At 31.6% G+C, this 22,676-nt stretch overlaps 2 protein-coding genes across 3 annotated transcripts in view; both read right to left on the reverse strand.

Moving 5' to 3' along the window:
* Positions 1–240: 240 nt before the first annotated feature.
* Positions 241–9,898, reverse strand: LOC133201593 (polyunsaturated fatty acid lipoxygenase ALOX15B-like). The gene is made up of 16 exons (XM_061337389.1): positions 9,734–9,898; positions 9,213–9,257; positions 8,657–8,788; positions 8,184–8,234; positions 7,943–8,037; positions 7,644–7,773; positions 6,625–6,717; positions 3,650–3,767; positions 3,098–3,215; positions 2,862–2,954; positions 2,445–2,511; positions 2,203–2,293; positions 1,944–2,044; positions 908–1,072; positions 602–762; positions 241–386 (listed from the first exon to the last, which is right to left on the reverse strand). Exons 1-16 carry the CDS (start codon positions 9,896–9,898, stop codon positions 248–250), a joined length of 1,764 nt encoding a protein of 587 aa, XP_061193373.1. The 3' UTR covers positions 241–247.
* An 8,356-nt stretch (positions 9,899–18,254) lies between these two features.
* LOC133201721 (polycomb protein SCMH1-like) overlaps positions 18,255–22,676 on the reverse strand; it is a 112,995-nt gene continuing 108,573 nt past the window's right edge. For both annotated transcript variants that reach the window (XM_061337512.1, XM_061337511.1), the window contains exons 7-11: positions 22,202–22,402; positions 21,745–21,930; positions 21,055–21,198; positions 19,413–19,549; positions 18,255–18,760 (exon numbers count right to left, since the gene is read on the reverse strand). In XM_061337512.1, the coding sequence (XP_061193496.1) occupies positions 18,629–18,760; positions 19,413–19,549; positions 21,055–21,198; positions 21,745–21,930; positions 22,202–22,402 (800 nt within the window). In that variant the 3' untranslated portion in view covers positions 18,255–18,628. The remainder of the gene's footprint in view (positions 18,761–19,412; positions 19,550–21,054; positions 21,199–21,744; positions 21,931–22,201; positions 22,403–22,676) is intronic.

Below are 22,676 nucleotides of genomic sequence, written 5' to 3' on the forward strand. Positions count from 1 at the left end.
TATAATGACAATTTTAAAACTATTACAAAATCAATACTTGTATCATTAAAGAAATATAAAGCCTGTGGTCAACTCTGTTCAGACCTTCAATACCATATAAATCCTAGATAACATAACCTGTTTATAGAATATAGTGTCCGATTCCATACCACAAAAGTTAAGTGTGATTATTCCAATTAACATGAATCATAAACGTTTACTTTCATTTCAAGTAGTGAGAAAAAACGTGCATAGAAAAAGGACCTCTTCAAATACTTATTGAGTTCCGTACATTGGCTGGAAGCAGCCAATCGTATGGATACTCATTAATTTGGTGTACAGAATTCTCGATGGAGCTGTTTCTTTGGTTAATATTATCTCTGACTTCAATCAAATTTTGTTGAAATCTGCAAAGTAAGTCACAAAATTTAAGTCAATGAATGACATTCTTGACATTATGCTGAGTTCCCATTTTTTTACATTTCATACGCATTTATCATTAAAGCATCAACGTTTGTTATTAAATATGTGTTTTGTAACTGGGTTGCAAAAGAATTTGATTTGTTCTATAAACTATTGATAGAATGAATTTTAAACTTTTATACTTTAAACTCCTTCATACTTTTGCACAATACGTCTTCCAGCACTGTCCATTGCATTTAGGTACACACTCTCATAGTTTCCAAGGCTGTTAGTCGTAATTGTTGTCAAAACCATCATAATTTTGATTGTCGAGAAAAATTGCTGCCCTGTAGGCATTGCTACGTCAAGTTCATGTACACCCTTTTTAAAAAAAAGTATTTTCTCTCAGAACATTATTCAATCTAAAATTTTATTTATGCAATACTAATAGTCAAGCTAAGTCTTGGATGTTCATGTTTTGTATAAGTCATAATACTATAAATGTAAGGTAAACATGTATATTTACGGTTTCTAACTCGGGTTGGCCATTCAAAATAGCAGGCATGTTTGGAGGGAAAGCGTATTGTTCATACTGTGGAAAGTTTGTTGCAGAATGCTCCACACTGCAGATGTAGATGAAATTCGCCAGGACGGTCACAACATTAGCTATACTGTCAAACTCCGGTACACTCTAAAAATAGGTAGGTCTTAGAGAAAGAATCAAAATTGTTTGTTTAGGATCAATATTCGAGGATACTCTGCATTACCTTTACACACGAATTTATGCCCCAGGAACACGAACCTTTTCAACGTATTCTGTGATATGACTCGCTCTAAGTTATGTCCTATAAATCAGGAAAATTTCGGTTGCCCAGAACATTTATTCCCAAGAATTAAGATGAATCTACATTAAATACATCCATCCATTTGTGAGAAATTAAAATCATCACAGTTTCCCCAAAAATTTCAACATGCAATTGTTCAACAAAATGGCAAATTCAGCACTCTAATACAATTAGTTCATGATCAAAATTGATAATTCTAGTATCATACGCAGTCGGTATTTCCTGTTGAGAGGCGCATACGCTCTAATCTATTTAAAATCACATAAATGTATTTTCGTGGAGTCAAATTTTCGAGGTTCGAGGAAAAAGTATTGGATCGTGTTGATTTGATTTCGGGGTTGAGAATTGCTTATTATAGTTGCTGTTGTTATTTTGTTGTTATATATTTGAAATTTTACATTTTACATTTCGTGGAGGACATGAATTCGTGGGTTTAATCATACCACGAAAACAACGAAAATTAATCCCTACGATAATCAGTGATTTCGCAGTATATGATTTTTGAATATATATTGAAGAAATTATCTCCATTATTGTCAATATATATATATTTTTTTTGTATATTTACGATTTTCTTAAGAACATATCTTTTTTTTCTAAGTAGACTTTCTCTTTTGTCAATTACATATACAGAAATTTAATAATGCACCCGGGAAATATTCTTGTCAATTAAAATATGTACATAAAGCTCAAAATGTCGATGGTTAAAGGACCTACCAGCATTCCACACCCTCCAACACCAGTCAAAGACCTTGGTGCAATAACTTCTGCTCTAAAGGCCTGAATCTCTTGGTCTTGTAAAACTTCCTGATCGTCTTCTGCCAAACATTTGAAATAAGACCAAACGCAGGGTTAAAACTCTTATAAAAAGTCTCTGTTTGAATTTGTTTATTTATTTCATTTTGGTGGATTCGTATACATTGCACGTATTAAGAATAAAAATCAATTTCAAAAATAAAATCGACATGATACGAACTGTAGTAATTTGTAACATATTCATGAACAAATTTCTGTATGACATCAAGTAGCTGCAGGGCGTCATCTCTGAAAAAGTATCCTGGTATATCCTGAAAGACAGACAAATGATTCCAGCTTGTATATGTTACATGTATATGCAAATTATCATTGGATTATTGCTCTCTCTCTCTCTCTCTCTCTCTCTCTCTCTCTCTCTCTCTCTCTCTGATTTTAAATACTTCCATATGTAATGAGGTTTACCATAACACCTCGCATGCGGAAGTTTCTTTCAATAGACCCATCCTCTTCAAATGACCATCTTTCATTACTGAAATTTTACAAAATAAAATGAATAACGTAGATAATTTTTCAAATTCACTTTTTTCTATTCTATCTGTATGCTTATCAGTTTATTCTCGCAGGCTAAAGATGGTGATATGCAAAAAATATTCAAAGGTAATAAACATGTAACATCATTGTCATTTATTTTCTGAATTATTTTGTTTTGCTCAGACAAATCCCTTTGCTCGATCATTTACACTGTTGCATCTCATTAAAAGATACGTGATTTTGAATGTTTCTAATATGAAGTTTACCACAGATATTCATGATACATGAAAATGTGAATAATTTTCTTGACATCATTAGTGGATCACATCTAGTCAAAGTCATTCTTACTGTTTTGCTATCAATTTCATCATGTTCCTTTGTCCGAAGTACATGTCTCTGTCCACATATCCTCCAGGTTCGATCAGTTCTTTCGTAGCGAGTCTACAATATAACAATTTTAGAATATAATCACCGAGATTGAGAGTTATTTAAATAATTTGAATTGAAACTGAGCATATATACTTTTTAGAGAAGAGTAGTTTTTTTTATTCTGTATATTGACCAGACATCATTTTTCATCTTACTCGTTTATGAAGTGCATGTAGCGGAAATGGGGAAGCATTAATTCGTATATGGGATGTCTCTCAGATATATTTCTGTGCATACATGCGCTTATCCCTTCCATCAATAAATGTGTGAAGCCTACAAACACGAAAACAATCAAATGACTTATATTTTTTATATATTCTACTATATATTTCTTAACTCTATATATTCTGTATAACACTATATATATTCTATATGAAGATCCGTACACCTTCAAGTGTGTTTATTTTTACATCTAAACGATAGGCAAATCTTTCTTCATTTTTTATTTGAAATTATAATTTTTTTCTGTTGAATGATTTTATTGTATGGTTTAATTTAATTGGTATCAGATTTTTTTCACAATCATATGCTTCGAAAACAGATACCCTTAAATCAAGCTGTAAGGATGATTCATGTGAAAAGATTTCTTTAGAGATTTCTAGTCTTGAAATTGTAAAACATCAAAGATTTCTAATAATTATTTTTTTTATAATCCTTATTTATGAACCAATTGATTACTTACAGATCGTAAAGCCGAAATACGTTACCTAAATGAGTGACTGACTCATGATATTGAGCATCCAACATATTGAACCACATTCTACCTTTGACCCACTCTCGTAGTTTGTCTGTGGAATCAGAACCTAACTGGGGAGGCATAAATACCTGAAATTGGAAATATTGTCAAAGCACGATTGTTCTTGTTAATCTACAGTACTTTGAATCTTGTTGTATTTGTATGTCTTATTTTATAAAAATGTTCAACCGTCTATATTATGTTTTAAGTAGACAATTTTTAATTTAAAATCCACTTTTTTCTTTTCAATGGAATTTGTTTGTCTAATTTTCCCTCGGATTTAAAAATTAAGTAAAAAAAATGTACATCATGTCTGACAAATGCAGCTCCTACTCTTGTGAATTTGATTCAGATCCTTTTCCTTTATGTCATGTATGATAAGTTTTAAATATTATATTTTACGGAAAAATACATAGACCCATAATTTGTGTTTTTAAAGGTAAGACACTTAAGAAAATTGTAAAGTCTTAATATTTATTGAAATACCGGCAAAAACACAACCACCATGTAATAAGGGCCGTAGTCGTAACTTTAAAAAAATGATTACTACAGTATCACAGTATCTTTTTCTTTTAGTTGACTAAACCTATTTTTCTCAATAAATTACATTAATATTTAGTTTTGTTACCCTTATAAATGAATCATTTAACGTCCCTGTTTCATTAATTAGAGGTACATGTACATGTATTATCATCATTTTTAACCTTACAAAGTAATTACATTATCTAGATTTCCCATTTATTTTTCTTTTGAGTATTTCTATGCAAATTTTTAGACTGTATCAATCTGTGAAAGGAGGTATGAAAAAAGTGAAGATAACGAACAGTGATCGATCTCAAAAAACCTACAAGCAATATAAATCTGTGAAACTGGTCACGGTAGTCTTAGCTTATGGTAGGGTGTTCGCTTCGTGATCGGGATGTCCGTGTTTGATTCCAAACCATTAAACCTAAGACGTAAACATAAATAGTGACTGGCCCTTCGCCAAGCATCCATCAGCACCGGGTCTTTCGGAGGAGACTATGAAAATCGAGGACCCGTGTCAGGGTAGGTAGTGGCACGATAAAGACCCCTCACTGCTCAAAGGCCCTGAGTGCCGAGTAAAGGTCTAAATTTGAAGTTCATCACCGGCATACAGCGACATCTCTATATGAGTGAAAAATTCTCGAACTGGAGGTAAAACAACAAACAATCAATCAAACAAATCTGTGAATAGGGCATAAAACACGGACTCCTGGAAATTCCAGAGGTGGGATCAGTTGTATAGGAGGGAGGAGCAAGCATCCCCTGTCGACCGGCCACACCCTCCGTCGGCCCAATACATTGATCAGGTAGACATATTAAGGAAGCTCTAAACACTAATGAAAAATGCTTTTTAGACTTTGAGAAAAATATATCATATAAAGGTGCACATATTCAGTGTATCTAGTTCATTTTCAACATAGGGTGCCCGCCTTATTTCTGCAGAAAAAATGTTCAAAGACAATAAACTATTTGTGAACAAAAATCACTGTTGTTTACTTGCATCGGGAAAATTAATAGAAATAATGTATTCAATTACTTAATCTTGGTCTAACATAACATTAAGAATACTTTAATTCATAAGAAAGTGTGTCATTAACTGTAGATTCAAATTTATTCTATTTTTCTTCCAAGGGTAGATCACTCTAACTCAATAAAACTACCCTGCAAATGGAACTCTTTAGTGTGCAGTGTTTAGAGCTTCCTTAATCTGTTGTTGAATTTTAAATGTTAGTATAAAAAAACAAAGGCCTAACAATTATTATGAAATATGTCGTTCACAATACGACTCAATGATAGGTTGTATTTGCTATCAAAGTCATCATAGAATATACGAATTGCCAACTCTAAGCGATGTTGTTGAAATCCCTGTAACATCAAGTTATCTTTCACTAGTCTGCCTCGGTTTTTAAATTGATCGTATTCAGAATATGCATTTGTGCACAAAATAAGTTGGAGACATAAGCACCACATGCAGGTGATAGTGGAACATAAATAAGAAAAATTGATCTGACGATGGAAAAGCTGAAGTCCCATTTGTCAGACAGTTTAGTTGTTAGTCAGACAATTATTTGTTGGCCCTTATCGTCTTTAGTCAGTAAAAAATCCAAATATGAAACAAATGAGGAGGACTTTGTGGTGTTATTTCGAGTTCACTGGGATATACCGAGTGGACATATGAATGAAATAACTATAGTTAATTGATACAACTTCGTCAATATATCTGAGTGTCGAGTTGAAGACCACCGCTAGTATATATTTTCTTCTTCTCGTGTACAAGTTTATAAATACATTTTGCTTCAAAGGAATATAACAAATCGGTTAATAAAGGAGGACAATTAGTCTCCAAAGACTACTTAGATATTGTCCATAAGAAACTACAACATCCTTTTGTTATCAACCTCAGTGTACTTATGTGTAAAATTAGATTTTTAACTAAGTTTGTAGATGACTGATTACAACACGCAAAGAAATGGCTTTCACATGTAAAACCATATCAGAAAACGACTGACCTAAGTCGATGAAAAATAGGTAGCAACTGTTCATTCGCCGAGCGCTCGGCACTTTGAAATGAAAGTTGCGGGTCCTTCGGATGAGGCCTTAAAGACCGAGACCCTGTGTCATGGCAGGCGTTGGCACGATAAAGATCCTTCACTGCTCAATGACCCTGAGTGCCGAGAAAAGGTCTAAATTTGAAGCCCTTCACCGGTATTTGGTGACGTCTCTATATGAGTCAAAAAATCCTCGAATGGGACGTTAAACAACATGCAATCAATCAATCATCAGAAAATATCTCCCATTTTAAGAAAAAATATTTCCCTTTGAAAAGAGCAATATATTCATTGAAATAATTATTAAATCGTCAAACTTGTGAAAACACTAAGTAATCCATTCTTACATCTATAGATCATTTGATATTTTTACCTCATTATTATTCGGATTTCCTGGGTCAATACGAATTGCTACAGGCATCAGCAGGTTGTTGTATGTCACGAACAAGGCAATAGGAGACAAAAGCTTAAATTAACAGAAATAACTAAATACAATTTAAAGAAAAAATGATTTTCAACAAAGTTGTTAATCAGCATTTTACAAAGAGAGAAAAAAACTTTTGATCTAAATCTAATCTTAGAATTCAAATGTAAACTTGAAAAAAAGTATGCAATTTCTTAATTGTGAAAAATACAAAACTTGAACAAGATCACAAAACTCAGAAATTAGAAAAAAAATCTTTATAATCGAATTAATTTGTAAATCCTTTGCTTTTATACTAAATTTGACTACCGATTATTCCGTCTACCTGATCAATACATAGTGCTCATGGCGGGTGTGATTGGTCGACAAGGGATGCTTACTCCTCCGAAGCACCTGATCCCACCTCATACACAGAACAAAAACACAGATACCTAGAAACACCAGAGGTGGTATCAGGTTCCTAGGAGGAGTAAGCATCCCCTGCCGAGCGGTCATACCCGCTGTGAGTCATATATGTTGATCAGTTAGGCGTAATACTCTGTAGACTAATTTATCATAAAAACAATTATCTAACAAATTGTATGAAACATGTCAGAGAAAATACGATCCATCGAGAAGTTGTATTTACAAACGAGGTCATTATAACGACCGTAGAATTTGCAAATTATGGATAGAAATAATTTTAAATGCAGTTGCAAATACTAGTATTTTTAGCTAAGGTCAGAGCATACATCCGCAAGCCCTCTTTATAAATTCATGGCTAAATTCACTTAAATTAAATTCTTTCTCTGTGCATTTATAGCTCCTTTTTTTTCTTCTATATGAATACGATACAAAAATGGATAAAATGCCATTTATATATTACCGACAAATGTTTTGACAACGTGACATTTTAATTATACTTACATTAACAATCAAACTACATGCGTTTTTATGATTTTTTTTTAATTTTCATATTACACCCTTACCGATGGCTCGTTGAATGATACATCCGCTAGGTCCACAACAAACAACGTCTTATCCTGTATATGGGACTTGAGTGACTTCCCACCAAGATATTGGTGGTCATTCTCTATTGCTTCTACAAACGGTCCAAATCTTAAAAAGCACAAGATTTTTATATCAAAAAGGGTTTTTTAATCACGAATGGGTAGTTTTTTATATATTTGAATGTGGAAAACAACTCAAGAATTTTAATCACCTGAAAAAATTGGATAAATGAAAGTTAAGCTTTAAAGATCATTCCTTAAAAAATAAAAGCAAATACTGTTGAGGAATTTCTGTTGCAAGTTTGATGAGATTTCGTGTAACACCATTCAATCTCTGCCATGCAAACCAGTGGTCAGTTTGAGCTTTCTGTATCTTAAAGAGAGTTTAAAAAACACACACCATAAAATCCTAAAATTTGGATATTCTTGGAATATTGAGTTGGGTAGAAATCTCGAAGTCTACCGAAAAAGTATTTTTAACTATGAAATGTCTATATTCAGGGTGTGAAATATACGCACAGGAGTTTGATTTGGATTATTTACAAATTCTGTTCTCCACACTTCACAGCCCTGGGAAAAAAAACAGAGAGGTGTTTATTATACACTACAGAAATGTTCTGCAAATAATACAAAGTTTTTATGGGAAAATGTTGATTTATATTCGTAAATGAATATTTGTTCATATATCTGTGAATATTAAGGCCTGAAAATCATTCGCAATTTATCTAAATGATATTTATTTGCTAAAGAAATATACAATATTGATCAAAAATAAAATTATCTTCTGTTATATATAAGTACATGTACATATTAACCTAGAACCTGTTTTAAAAGAGAGAGTATTTAAGTGAAAACAACTAATTCATTCTTTTGTCTAAAATAATGGGGTTTTTTTTTCTTTTTTTTTCGTGCAAGAAACATAGCGTTATCAGTGAAGAGGTAGATAAAAAAAAAAACAATGTATTCAAGAGAAAAATCACATTCCTTCTTACCTTTGGTTCTTTAAGAATGCAGGAAGATCTAAAATGGTTGATCATTTGGCGAATTGTCCATCCACCACAATGACAACATTGAAAAACCCGTTGATAGAGAAAGTAAAACAAATATCGGAGGGCAAATTTCATCTGTTACAGAAATGAGAAATTTTAATTATGTTTGAAATGCCAACAAATTCTATCAGTTCGATCCTGTTTCATGAGTATGAATAGAATACAATTAAGAAAATATCGGAAAATCCGTGTGTAAATAATGGCCTAACAATTAGTATGAAAAACGTCAGTCAGCATTTGACTTAATGATAAATTGTATTTACTGACATGGTCATTGTATCGACCATAGAACTTGCGAAATGACGACTTTAAACGAGACAGCTGATATTCTTGTTTCATCAGCTTGTTTGTCAATAACTTAACTCGTTTTGAAATTGTTCATACGTAGAGCATATGCAGCATAAATTCCCTCGACGGATAATTTATGATTGAATTACATGTAACTACAACAGTAAAGCTAATTTGGAAAAACACAACATGCACTAAATGTATTGCTTACCAATGATGAAAAAGACCACTGTTCTTCTTTTGGAAGTTTACGTAGCTACAAATAAAAAAACAACTTTGAATGAATCTATATGAATCTAGGTTGTGTAAAAAATGGCTGATTAGAGTGAAAAATATGAGAAATATTTTTATTATTATTTTGAATTGATTTTTAAACATAAATCACATGAATTGCTACATGGAGAAGAATAAGAAAAAAAATAAGGATACTAACAAAAAAAATGAAGATTTTAAATTAAAAAAATAATTCCAATTTAAAAGGTGAAAAATACCTGGCTAAGAAAAATACTTTGAAAGAAAATCATTGTGATTAAATAAATAAGGATATTTAAAAAAAAAAAAAGGGGGGGGGGAGAAATAAAAAGTATAAAATAGTTTATGCACATTTCTCTATGAGATATCTTTCATGCAGTATACTATAATATTACTTACACGGAAAATTCAATAATATATATGGTTACGTAAGGTACTTTTGAAGAAAATAAAATGATCACCATAAATTCCAATACTGACCATAGGTGGGATATTGACAACATTAACTTCCCGCTGTTCAATATTAGTTAATCCGAATGTTTTTTGTTCCAGTTGATAATTCTCCCTAGCTATTTCTAGTTTTTGGTGTCTAGATTGGATTTGCTTATCATGTTGTGGCAGCGATGGAGGCTGCACGTTGCCCATTTTCCGAAATAATTTCTTGGTGTGACGAAATTGAATTATGCGGAGCAATATATACCTTAATTGATATCTAAATATAGAAATATTATTTATACCGGAAGGGTGTTAATTAATTCAGTCTGGGAAAAATCCAGGTCAGTCTATATTATATGTATTTCTCGATTTCCATAGAATACCTTAATTGAAAATGAGGCCTCAAGGCTTTAACGCTCATCTTAATATTCTCTCTGGGTAAGAACGTTTAAATTTAAAATTAGCGACCTACATTAAAAGCAGATTTTCAACCTTGGTCAACTATTATGTACTGTTCATAACCTTGTAAATCTTACCATATTTGTAAGGAATTAAAACATCTAATTAAAATTTTTACATATCCTTGTAAAACTTTCAAAGCTAACAAAACTTGAATTTCGATACCATTAATTACAAAATTAACGACGTTGGTACAGTCTTACTGATTTGAGAAAATATGATCGTGTGTGCTTGATCTTCCTTCACATTTAGAAGCCAAACTTTTATTCCTTTGTATAACTTCTACCTATCTTTACCGAATCTAAAATTTAAATTTAAAAAAAAAAGAATCTTATTATAAAAGAAATCGCTCTCTCTCTCTCTCTCTCTCTCTCTCTCTCTCTCTCTCTCTCTCTCTCGTAAGAACTTACTCACTATTTCTCCCATTATGACATGTAATAAGCACAACCAATTTATTTAAACAACGTTGAATTCCCTACACATTTTGCCTAGTGTGCTTTAAAATTACACAAGAGTGCTGTAAAAAGTTTAAAATATGAAACGTTACAGAGAAGTACTTGTAATAGGTAATCGACAGATAATTTCAACTAGGAAAGCTCATTGCGCCTTTGGGACAGGTGAGCTAAGTTTATGCTTCATAGTAATTCTTATCCCGGATGCTTATAGGCATTTGTTCACATAGTATAAATATCTTTTTGGAAGATCCCAAAAATCGTACGATAGTTGTGAAGCAACAATTAAATAGATATATATGTATAGATGAAATACTTAGCGACATGAAACAAGCATTATACTATTTACAATGAATTTAAAAAAAAAAAAAAAAAAGGAAGAAAAAACAGAGTTTATTTCAACGTCTCCTTGACCGTGTCATGATAATATCCTTCAACAAACAATCTCTAAGGGGTATATTTTTAAAAAATCCTAGACTACTAGATAATGCAGATTAACGCGTGTCTTTTAAATGACGATATATACATTAATTCTTTTATTATATATGTATTTCTTTTTAATTAGACATTTTTAAAATGTGATAAATGTAAATATGAAAGTACTCTTTTGAAAAGAACTTATTAGTTTTATATAATCGGTTTATTCTTTGTTTTAAAGCTAAACAATCCTCTTTTCATTTTTCATATATATATATATATATATATATATATATATATATATATATATATATATATATATATATATATATATATATATATATATATATATATAGTTTGTATTAGACCTTATTATTCAGCCTTGTCCTGTATTGTCCTGATGTTGGCGATTACTACAAAACTATTGAAATTTGTCAAATACTTGAGTGCATATTTTAGAAAAACAGGGTCAGTAGATAATAGACGGGAGATTTAATCTCGATTTTGTGTATAGTTTATAAAGATCTATTTAAACTTCCTCGTTACAGACATTCTTTTTTCCATTGAATTAAACTCGAGATTTTATATTTGTAAGCCGTAATATCACTGAATATAAAAGAAATTTTAGTTTTATTTAGAAGCAAATTAAAAACAAACAAATAAACAAAAAATATTTTTAAAAATAGCAAAAATACATAATTACGGACTCAGGAGTTAAAAAAATGAATTATACAATTTATCCAAATTTATACATAGAGATTAAGTAAATGTATATTTACAAAGTTAACTTTGGAGTACATGGTGTAATATTGATTTGATTTCATTTTGACTATTTTTCAGGTATTTTCTGGTAAAGGGTTTATAAAACATCAAAGTTGTTCAGATATTGCAGATTTTTTTTTTTTAGGTTAATGTTTTTTAGTTGAATAATGAATATTTCGAAATTTATGGCAAAAAACAGCTATGGAAAAGAAAATCGGGAATATCATTAAAAAAATACTTCTTATGATAGAGAGAAGGGAAGTCACATTTAAATGGAAAAGCCATCTTAGAAAGTGTGTCTAGCAACTATAATATTGGTTACTGAGAGTCTAGTAACTTTAATATTGGTCATAGAAAGTCTAGTAACTGTAATATTGATCATAAAATAATGGCCTAATCACTTGGATTTTTGAACTTCCAACACAAGTAGAAGACGAATTATTTTATGATAAACAAGAAAAGCATTCAGCATTCCCATTTTTTGGAATTTTTTTTTTAATTTTAGTATTTAAGTGCAAATTTTTCTTTTTATACATCTTGCAGAGAAATTGGCTTGATTTTATATATCTTGCAGAGAAATCTACTTGATTTTAGATACAAAATACGCATATACAGTAAAAGACCAGGTAACTGTTGTATACAATATTACCATTATAGTTATGGTTTACCTCAATTGGTAAAGAGAAGTTTTGGTGGGATTTATAAACCTAGAACTGTTAGTTATTGGTATAAATTAAGACAAAATTAATAAACACATGCATCGATAAACGTATGCAATGCTAAGTACTGGTGTATTTAACAGATTTATACCCCCAAAGACTAATTATGAGGTCTGCCGATTTACCTTGGCCATTGAAATTGCGCAGAGTGTTGTCACGCCATTCATCGTTATGAAAAACCAGTGACAATTTTCTGCGACCTCTGTTTCTCTTCCTTGTTGTAATTTCCTTTATGTATTACATTGCTTTTCTATGACCTTTTTTTTTTGGGGGGGGGGGGGTCCGTTTACTATTCATCCATTTATTCTGTTCCCTGACATTACATCGCTGATATATATGATTTTTAAAATAGATTCCTTTTGTTATTTCAATCCTTACTGTTTTCTTTGGCTTAAGCATTTAGAACATTTTAATTAATGAATATTAAATCCACACTCATCCGTAATTACCCCCAACACATTACAATGCTACAGAAATATTGGTTTATTGATATTATACGAGGGTTGTCCAAAAAGTTCGTGGACAATGACGTTTTTGTCAAACTGAATGGTCCTAGATATATTTGTATACCAAAATATTTGTTATGATTATTAAAGTCAGAATGATCTGGTTTCGTTTTTTTTTAAACTTAATATTTCTATAAAATCCGGTCTTTTAAGGTTGCAGAGAGTGCTCACGGTTCAGGGTTAAAATGTTATAAACTTTGAAATAAAGTTCTCGTATTAAAATGATTATTTTCTTTTTAAAAAAACGAGTCAAAATTTAAAACAATGAATTCAAAATCATGATGTGAAATATTCCATTCAGGATAAACTATATATTTTGATCAGCTAGACCAAAAGCAAGTTTATCACTCAGTAAGTTATTTAAATAAAAAGAAAATCAGCGAAACATATTATCAATTCCAGTGAAGTGTGCCGTTTCGCATTACGTCACGATCTTTTTCGACAGATGCGCCCAGCGTAAGCAATTCACGACGCCGCGGTCTGATTGGTCAAGTCATTTTATCAACATTGACACGGAAATAGTCTGTTGCACGAGCAACCAATCGAGGATAAGAAGAAACTACCGTCATAAAGTTTGCGGTTAGGAGGCGTATACTATATACCTTGAGCGCAGCTGTCATCATAGGTTGTGACGTAATGCAAAACGGCACACTTAACTGGAATTAAAAATAAGTCCCAAAATCGTTTGTTACAAAATTGCGAATGTAGAATGCATTTATTTTCTCACATTATAAACTATCTTGTAGTTTTAATGGAAGTAAATAGAATAATTAGGCCATAAATATAATATACTGGTTGACAGATTAATATTTGCAATTTCTAAGAGGTTTTTCCTTTCAATTGTAACTTTTCTATCACCAAGAATAAAAACATTTTTATTGATAAGAATACTTCTTTTTATAAATGCAATTTACATGCTTAATTTGAATTATCTCAAAATTGTATTATGTTTCCAAATGTATATATTTCACCTTCAGGCTCAATAAATTTTTTGGGGATAAATTTCAGTAATCTCTGAATTTTTTTTAGGTATACACTGTACATCCCTAACAACAAAAACACTATAGTAAACTATAGTGTAAACTATATATTTTAGTTGTAAGTTTGCCATTAAAATCTGAGTATTTCAGTACTATACAGTGTAAATGTGGTATTGAAGAGCACAGCAAGAGTTTTCTTCTCATATAGAAGTTTTTAAAATAAATTCTACTTCATGAAAATACGAAAAACAGACTTGCTTGTGTTCCGAATTGTTGCAAGACTTGGTATCCAAAGATTGTACATAGATATTGTTGATGGGAACTTCAGTGTCTTTGTACTGTGAACATTGGAGAACTTTGTGTAAAATCAGAATGATATTTTACGAAGTTATTCTGTAGATGATTTAACAAGATATGAAAATTGCCATCTCCATATTTATTGAAGAAGCTGTTGTCTGTTATGTCAAAAAGCCTAGTCTATAATTTATCATGAGGAATGATTGTATAAATATCAGATATACCATTCCTTTAACAATATTATTTGAAAAAACCCAAGAACTAAGCGTAAAATTCTTGGCCGGTGAATAACGTTGTAACAAAAAAAACATAAAAAACACTTAAATATCTAGGACTAAGGTTAAAGTGCATCTTAACCTTAAAAAGGACTTTTGGACAATTCGAATTTAAAGCAAAATGCATGGTTTTCATTTTGCGACGTAAACATAAGTAGTCACTGTTCCTTCGCCAAGCGCCCGACATTAGAAGTGAAAGTCACGGGTTTTTCGACTGAGACCTTAAAAACCCAGGTCCCGTGTCACGGTAGACGTTGACACGATAAAGAACCCTCACTGCTCAATGGTCTGAGTGCCGAGTAAATTTGAAGCCCTTCACTGGTACATGGTGACGTCTCTATATGAATGAAAAATTCTCGAATGGGACGTAAAACGATACTAGTATACAATCAATCATTTTCGGATGAGAAACATCGGAAGTACGTACTTCGAACAATAGAAGTTACCACCAGAATGTTTATTCATCCCGAACCTAGTTGTTTTAAAAATTTAAATTGTCACTACGCATAGATTTCTTCGGCAATATATATACCTATGTTGGAACTGTTTGGAGTAAGAATCGATGTCATTTTGGTTTTAGGTTAAACTACATATTAATACATTGGTCAAAATTACATGTATCAATACTATACCAATATTTTCCTTTGGTCTTGTTCTCTTACGTTAACTAGGAAAAGGGCATTTCTGAATAACAATATACTGTACTCTTACTTTTTCAACTAAATGTACCCTTCAACAGTTCCAAGCAGCCTTCTGTGGGCTTGAAATGTCAGTAATCTATAAAAAGGGGCAGACATCTAACCGGTGCTTTACTTGTCTAACTTATACAAAAACAATCGCCGTTTAGAACCGTTGAAAGGTTAATGAAGAAACAGGAGTAAAAGATATACAATGCTTTAGGCGGGGGAATGCATACAATGCTAGAAATAACGACCTAAGCTTGTGACAAAATTTGTCGCTGTAAATTTAAAGATTTTGCAATGGGTGGATCCGTAGCTCACCGGGTATGTCTGTCCAAATTTTCTTTCACAGAGTGCTACAATTCTACAGCTAATTGGGACACTGATTGGTCAAGATATCTTAATCATGGAATCAGAGTCTTCATTTAATATACGGAAATATACATGGTAAAATATGCTTATATATTGTAATATTCAATATTACTTGAACTAGAAATCACTTGCAAGTTTTCACAGATCTGGCTCCTGGACCATAGAACTTAGACGAGCTCAATTTTGTTCTCAGTCTCACTTTCACTAAAGGAATGAATAAGGGAAAAGTGAGAATGAGATCAAAAGGGAGATTATCTCAGTCTTATGGCCCTCCAGAGCCTGTATGTACAGCGTGTCTTAAAACATCAATAAAACTACAGTATATCAGCACCACATTGACTTTATTTGGATTTTCTAAGTCCCTAATACATGTAACAGATCTTCAAGATGTAGAAATACAATTGCAAGTTCATGATAAAATCACATTTTTTTTAATTTTTATTTAAATTGTCTTTCCAAAAATTAAGTACATCTAATTCCCTGTGTGAAATTATGTGAAATATCTAATTATCTATTCAAACATTAAAAATTTTAAAATGTAGTTTTGTTTACCTGTTGTTAATTCTGTATATGTCTATATATAAACATGTAAAATGTCAATAAACTAAAAATTGTTAAATATATCCTGAATTCCTTTAGGAAATTATTCACGTATTCAATTCTTAACCAGATAATAGTATTTTACAATAAAATTAATGCTTATTCATTTCAAAATGTTATAAGTGCAAGTTCTTAATTGAGAAAAGTAAATATTCTTATGCTTGAAAATTAAATGGAGTAGTTAGTACAGTGGTAATGATTTCTCCCAGTTTGAGATATAAAACCCTCATTAGTGCAAAAAAAAGCTTTAAAAATCAAATAATATACTTATGACATGTACTGTATGTTTGACCTCAAAATTGAATTACATGTTAATGAAATTCTAAAACAATGGAAATTTAATCAAGAAGGAGTAATACATCGCAAGATTTTAAAAAAGGAAGAATTACACATTTGCAAAATTCAATGCAATTTCGTATTTTTTTATCCTGTTAAAATAAAGCATGTATACATTTATGAGTGAGTCAAATTATTTATTCCATAAGCTGTAGGCCAGAGCTACAACCAAGCTAAGATTTCAATTTACTTTTTGTTTCAATCTCACATTAATTGCTTTTCAAATACTTTATAAGCAAATACAGTTTTTCATGCATATACATTACTTAAATTAAAAAAAAAAATAATTATTAGAGTGTATTAACATTAATCATAAAAATTTCCATTTACTGTTCAACTAGGTGTGTTATAACTTCTTAATTGCAAAACAAAAAAAACTTCATTATCAAAGATATCCCAAGTTACCCGTACATAATAAATTATATTATCATAAACACAGGACTTGCGAATATCCTTATGCTAAACACATGTATGTGCATACAATGACATCAGCATAATTTCTTAGTTTTCTTAATTAAACATAAGTCATTAACCCTGAATGAAAAAGAAAAAAAGAAAAAAAATTCTAGTACATTTTATGTACAAAGTTGGTATACAGTTTATATACATGCAGGTATCCAATCAGCCAACATCAAAGGAACCTCAGATGAAAATTAATGAATACCAGAGGATGCCTGCAGTAGATAACTTCATGTTATTTACAAAGCAATAAATAGGAGGGGCAAGAACTTATGTAAAACACATACATTTTATTCAGTTGTCCACTGAATGCCTAAAAGTCAGCTGCATTTGAAACCAAAACACTAAAGCCTCCATTCCACTTGGTAGAACTAGAACATTAAGCCATTGAATATCAATAATTTAAGTAAAAGACAGTAAGATTCGTTTAAAAATCACTAACATAAATAACCAATATTTACAAAAAGCAAATACTTTACATCATCCTTTCAAAAATTCATCTTAACATAGTGTCCACAATTTGAACAAAAATCAGATTGCACTACAACTGTATGTTCCAAGAAAAACTTTGTGTCACTACACATTTTTAACACTGACTCTATTAAATAAAATCACTGCATGATAGTACACTATTTTTTTTTTTAAGAAAGGACAAAAATTGATCATAAATTGTGTGTTTCAAAGAACATCAAGTGCTAGGCACCATCAGGAATTAACAACATGGTTTTAACAAGCGTCAAAAAGTAGGTATCAAACAAACCTTAACAAATTCAATTAACAAGTTTTGTTCGCCATCACAATCAAGTAGTATTTTAACAATAACAATATACGGATCCTCAGTGAGGATTCTGAATGAATTTGATGATGATAATGAAGCGCACGATTGGGGGGGGGGGGGGGGGGGGGGAACATTGCACCAAAATTTAGTAAAATAAATTTTCAATGCAATAATGTATTAAAAAATGATTGTACTATAAGTCATATGCATAGAAATTTGAGAACAGTATTTTATTCATGCTTGTAAAAGCATTACACAGCAGACAACAAAATTACCAAAAAAAAAAAAATCATCATATTAGCAAATAATAAAACAAATATTCATATAATAGAAAAATATGTGTTTTGCACTGCAGCTTCTTGTAGATTCATTTTTTTTTTTCCATAAGTGAATGAGATTTTAATATGCTTAGAATATATCTGTTTGGTCAAATTTTCTTGTTAACAGTGATAATGTTACACAACTTAACACAAATCAAATAATGGATACATGAATGATGTGCATAAATACATAAAATGAAAAGCTTATATATACAGATACTATTATAATAACTAATTGATAGTTTGAACAACAAATTGTTCTTTGTCAGTTTTTATCACAAAATTACATACACTATTTACATGCCTCATTTCATAATACACCAAAAAATGACGACCACAAGAAAAAGTACATGTATTACACAAATTACACATTATGACATCACACATTTATTAAAACACGTTTTACACAAATTACATATCATGATGTCACACATTTTTCAGAACATCTTCTGGTGGCCTGGAATCCTGGACTAGTGGGAATATTTCTTTCCGTTGATCTTTTCCCTGGTGCACACGTGGAATTCTTGACTAGTGAGAACTCTTTTTTCCCTTCAGCTTTTCAATGATGTTGCTGAGTTTCAATACTGGTCCCAGTTTCAATCCCAGATATTTCATCATCATGTCACTGTTTAACAGCATGAAAGCGCCTCCATCAATTTCCTGAAAATTCCAGGAAAGCTACATGTACTTGTTATTATCAGTACGGAGAGACATGTGTCAAGATGTAGATTGCATACAGATACATGGAACAGAGAGCATTTCAATTTCAAAGTTTCCAGATACAATGTAGTATATATACAAATTGCTGAAATATTATTAGCATAGCTATTTTTATTATTAATAGACAGATAGCAATTGGTCACCTGAGTCACTCAGGTGACCTAAAAGGCTCAGTGCTTATTACAATCAGGGCAACACTTTAATGGCTTGATGTTCAGGAGTAAAGAAGAAGACTTTCAAAGATTGCATTAATTTTGTTCGTTTTAGCCCATCCCTCAAGTCCGAGGGGGCAAGGATCATGAAATTCACAATTTGTTTCCCTTCACCCATTGATGCTATGCCAAAATTGGCTGAAATTAATTCAGTGGTTTCAAAGAAGAGGCTGAAAATGTTCAATGTTAATGCACAATGATGGGAAAAGCAGATGGCAATAGGTCACCTGAGTAACTAAGGTGATCTAAAAATTGAGCTTAAAGCTATATTTGAAGCAACATACTAAATTACCAAATTTGCAATGTTCTATCATAACTATTTCACAACAAAAAGTGATGAAAAAGAATGTCTCATTAACAATTCTTTACAGAATACTAACATGTTTCCTGAACACTTCTGAGTGTGAGGCCAGAGTTGAGTCCACTTCTGAGATATACTGGACAACATCATCTATTGTCCAGTCATTGGGGTCAGCGGACAGCTTACGAGGGGGCCGGCTGTCCGTAGTAGAACTTGCTGGAATAGAAAATAATGTTAATTGATTATGTCTGTCATTTACTGAAGGAATTTCAAGCCCATTCAGAAGACTTGAACTTAAATTAAATCCGAAAACTTTCTCAAGTTTTTTGTCCCTTGTAACCCCTGTGTCCCTTGCATAAAAAGATAAGAAATGATACAAAGATCTTCAGTGATATTTACTTTCATTTGTGTAAGTGTTTCAATGAATGTGCATCTCCATAACAAATGGCCACATAAACTTCCAATGGATTTTGAATACATACGAGGGGTTATCAAAAAGTTTGTGGACTAGCGTCATAAAATTAAAACCGCTTTAGGTACATCAATGAATTTTTAAACATTTAGTTAGCATCATCTTTTTCTATCTATAGAATAAACCATAAATCATAATTTTTATTTTTTAATAAATTGTTAGTGTTTTTGTAAGCAAAGGTATGTCCAGGCGGCGCAACCTCTAATATGACGTTTTTTTCTACTTGAGTGTAACTGAGAAAAACTCTTTAGATATGAGTATTTGTCATCAAAAAATCTTGTTAATTCAGGCATGTAGTACGAAACATTTGTTCAGTAAAATTTGCAATTTTAACCCCATTCTGTAATTTCTATGAAATTTTATCGTAAATTTTATATGGAGTGTCCAAACAATTATGGGCTTGAAAATAACGTCAAAAAGGGGGAGGGGTTTCTTTTTCAAACACTCTATAGAGTTTTGCTCCTGGAAAAACTGGTATTGACATAAGGAATGTTTAAACTGGCTACAGAAAAATAAAATGCACCCAGAGTACTTGTTTTTTAATGCCCAAAAAGATTCAGAGAGATGAAATATGCACAGTTAGTGTCGATTTGTAGTCAGGGTGTCAAAAGTCAGTCACGTCGAAAAGTGACGTTGATCTTGTGTGGTAGAAATTGAACTCCAACAAGCTAAGTATTCTGGCATAATCAAGTGAGGATCTTTCCTCATATAAAGATCCATTTACAATATTATATGCATTGAAAACAGCTGCTCATGACATTGTAAATTCATATAAATAATACGGGTTTAAGTCCTTACTTAACTCCAGGTAATCTCATCAAGATAAGTGTATGAGGTAGAGAGAGCGGACATTAAGAAACAATGACGTTAAGCGGACGTCATGACACTAAACGGCGACAGCGCCGGGTGATCACATAAAGTCTTTTTAATTTTAGAATAATTTGGCAAATTATCAACGTATCAAGCTAAAATTTTCAACATTTCTTAAACTTTTGTTGTTTTATGTTCCGCATAAATTTTGTAAGCAAAGACTACATATTATTAATTTTATCGCGTCAGTCCACGAACTTTTTGATAACCCCTCGTATAGTTCTGACACATCCAAACAAACAAAACTTTTGATTAATCAGATCTGATGATCATACACACACTTGTATAAATACATAAGAACCCTCAGCACATACTTCAGCCAAGAATTGATTTATCTTCTCCTAACTTCTCAGAAACACTAACAGTCACACATACAAACCTTCAGCAGAGTCATAAGCTGAGAACCTCCTGATTTTCTGCTGAGCCTTCAGGGACTGATTTTCTACTGAGTCTGTAGACCATCTCCTCTTTAGAGCTCTGTTGATGGACGTTCTGTTTTCGTATTCTTCAGACTCCAGAGGTTCTGCAATGATTGATCAAATAAAGAAAATTTATAAGGAAAGCTTTGCTCTTCTACTGTTTTACTTCTCTTAGTTGTTCCAGGAAAACAAATTCTTATTTAAGTCATGTACATGTTCATCTGTACTTTATTTCAATACTTCACATCAATAATTAAAATTATTCAATTCAAAACTTTAAATCTTGGAAGAATTTGATGCCACTTATGAATGTCCGACAATATTTTATGCATATTGTGCAAAAGGATTCGATTTCAAATATGTCCACAGCTTGAAGTCTATAGAGATGTTCACAGCCAGTATTTGAAGGTATATGACAGTTTAGCAATGTTAAGCAGCATTGCAGGTCACAAGTCTGACCTCACAATTGCTGCTGTAAGCTTATCAAAATGTTCTATATATGCAGAGGTGCTAAAAATTGGTCATGAATTTTGGTAAATATATAATACTATTTATACTATTTATGACATATTTTTAAATTTCTGAATTTAACACTGAATCAACAAACGAACTGTAATGTTGCTCCTATCTAAATCAATGAATCCACTTACTCTTAAAATCACTACCTGTCTTCTTCTCCTTGTTACACTGAGCACAGAATCCATGTAATGGCTGACTGGCGAAGAGATTCTCACAACATCCGAGCTCCTCCAGGGACTTTTCCAGAAATCGCCAGACATCCGACACCTTGTCTATAGGAGGAAGTCTCTTTGTGTGTGTCTTATTGCCTTGGTTTGCTATAATACAAAGAAAATAGAACATTGGTTATACATGTACATGTGCATATGACAATTCCTGGCTATCATTAAGAACACTGAACAATTGTAAAATATATGAAATCAAAGCAATGATCAAGAAAAAAAATTTCATGAACATGATAAACTTAAAAATTTCCAATTGTGTTAATTTAACTAAAACTTTGTCTAAGCTGTGCACAGGATAACAGATATATTTCAAATTCTCAAAATTTGTTTTCACATACATTCAACTTTCCTAGTTTTAACTCACCTGTAATGACTATTTTGCCATTGCCGTCCTGGATAAAGTTGTACACCTGTTTTTCATGATTTGCACAATCCACACATGCCTGAATTACCTCCCTTAGAACCTTCTGATAGGGACCTGGTCCATACTGATTCGGAAGCTGCTCTATCTTCCTTGGATTTAGTAAGATACCACAGCTACAGTTGTGATTCACATAAATTGTTACTGAAATAAAATGCCAGATAAATTTGAAAATATCATCACTTTACAGTTTTGATCAAAATTACACACCATGTGAGAAGACTGACACAGAAAGATCATCAAATTATTTCTGAGGAAATGCATATATATTCTGTTAATCACTTTTATTTGTGATAACTTTATTTTTGCATAAATACCTAAAGCCATCAGCTCATTCTTATGTATATTTCTAACTCTAAGCTTTAAATACAGCAGTAACAAAAATTCAGCATATTTTTTCTCATTATCAATACCAAAA

Source organism: Saccostrea echinata, unplaced genomic scaffold, assembly GCF_033153115.1.
Source record: "Saccostrea echinata isolate AGI-Se365-2 ecotype Australia unplaced genomic scaffold, CSIRO_AGI_Sech_v1 ptg000045l, whole genome shotgun sequence".
NCBI lineage: Eukaryota > Metazoa > Mollusca > Bivalvia > Ostreida > Ostreidae > Saccostrea > Saccostrea echinata.

Excerpts from the sequence above, each read along its gene's own strand:
- LOC133201593 (XM_061337389.1), bottom strand. The coding sequence starts at position 9,898 with ATGGGCAACGTGCAGCCTCCATCGCTGCCACAACATGATAAGCAAATC. Across the intron at positions 8,235-8,656 it reads GCATTCTTAAAGAACCAAAG|GGCTGTGAAGTGTGGAGAAC; the intron begins GTAAGAAGGAAT and ends TTTTTTTCCCAG. Across the intron at positions 1,073-1,943 it reads TTGGAGGGTGTGGAATGCTG|AGTGTACCGGAGTTTGACAG; the intron begins GTAGGTCCTTTA and ends ACCTATTTTTAG.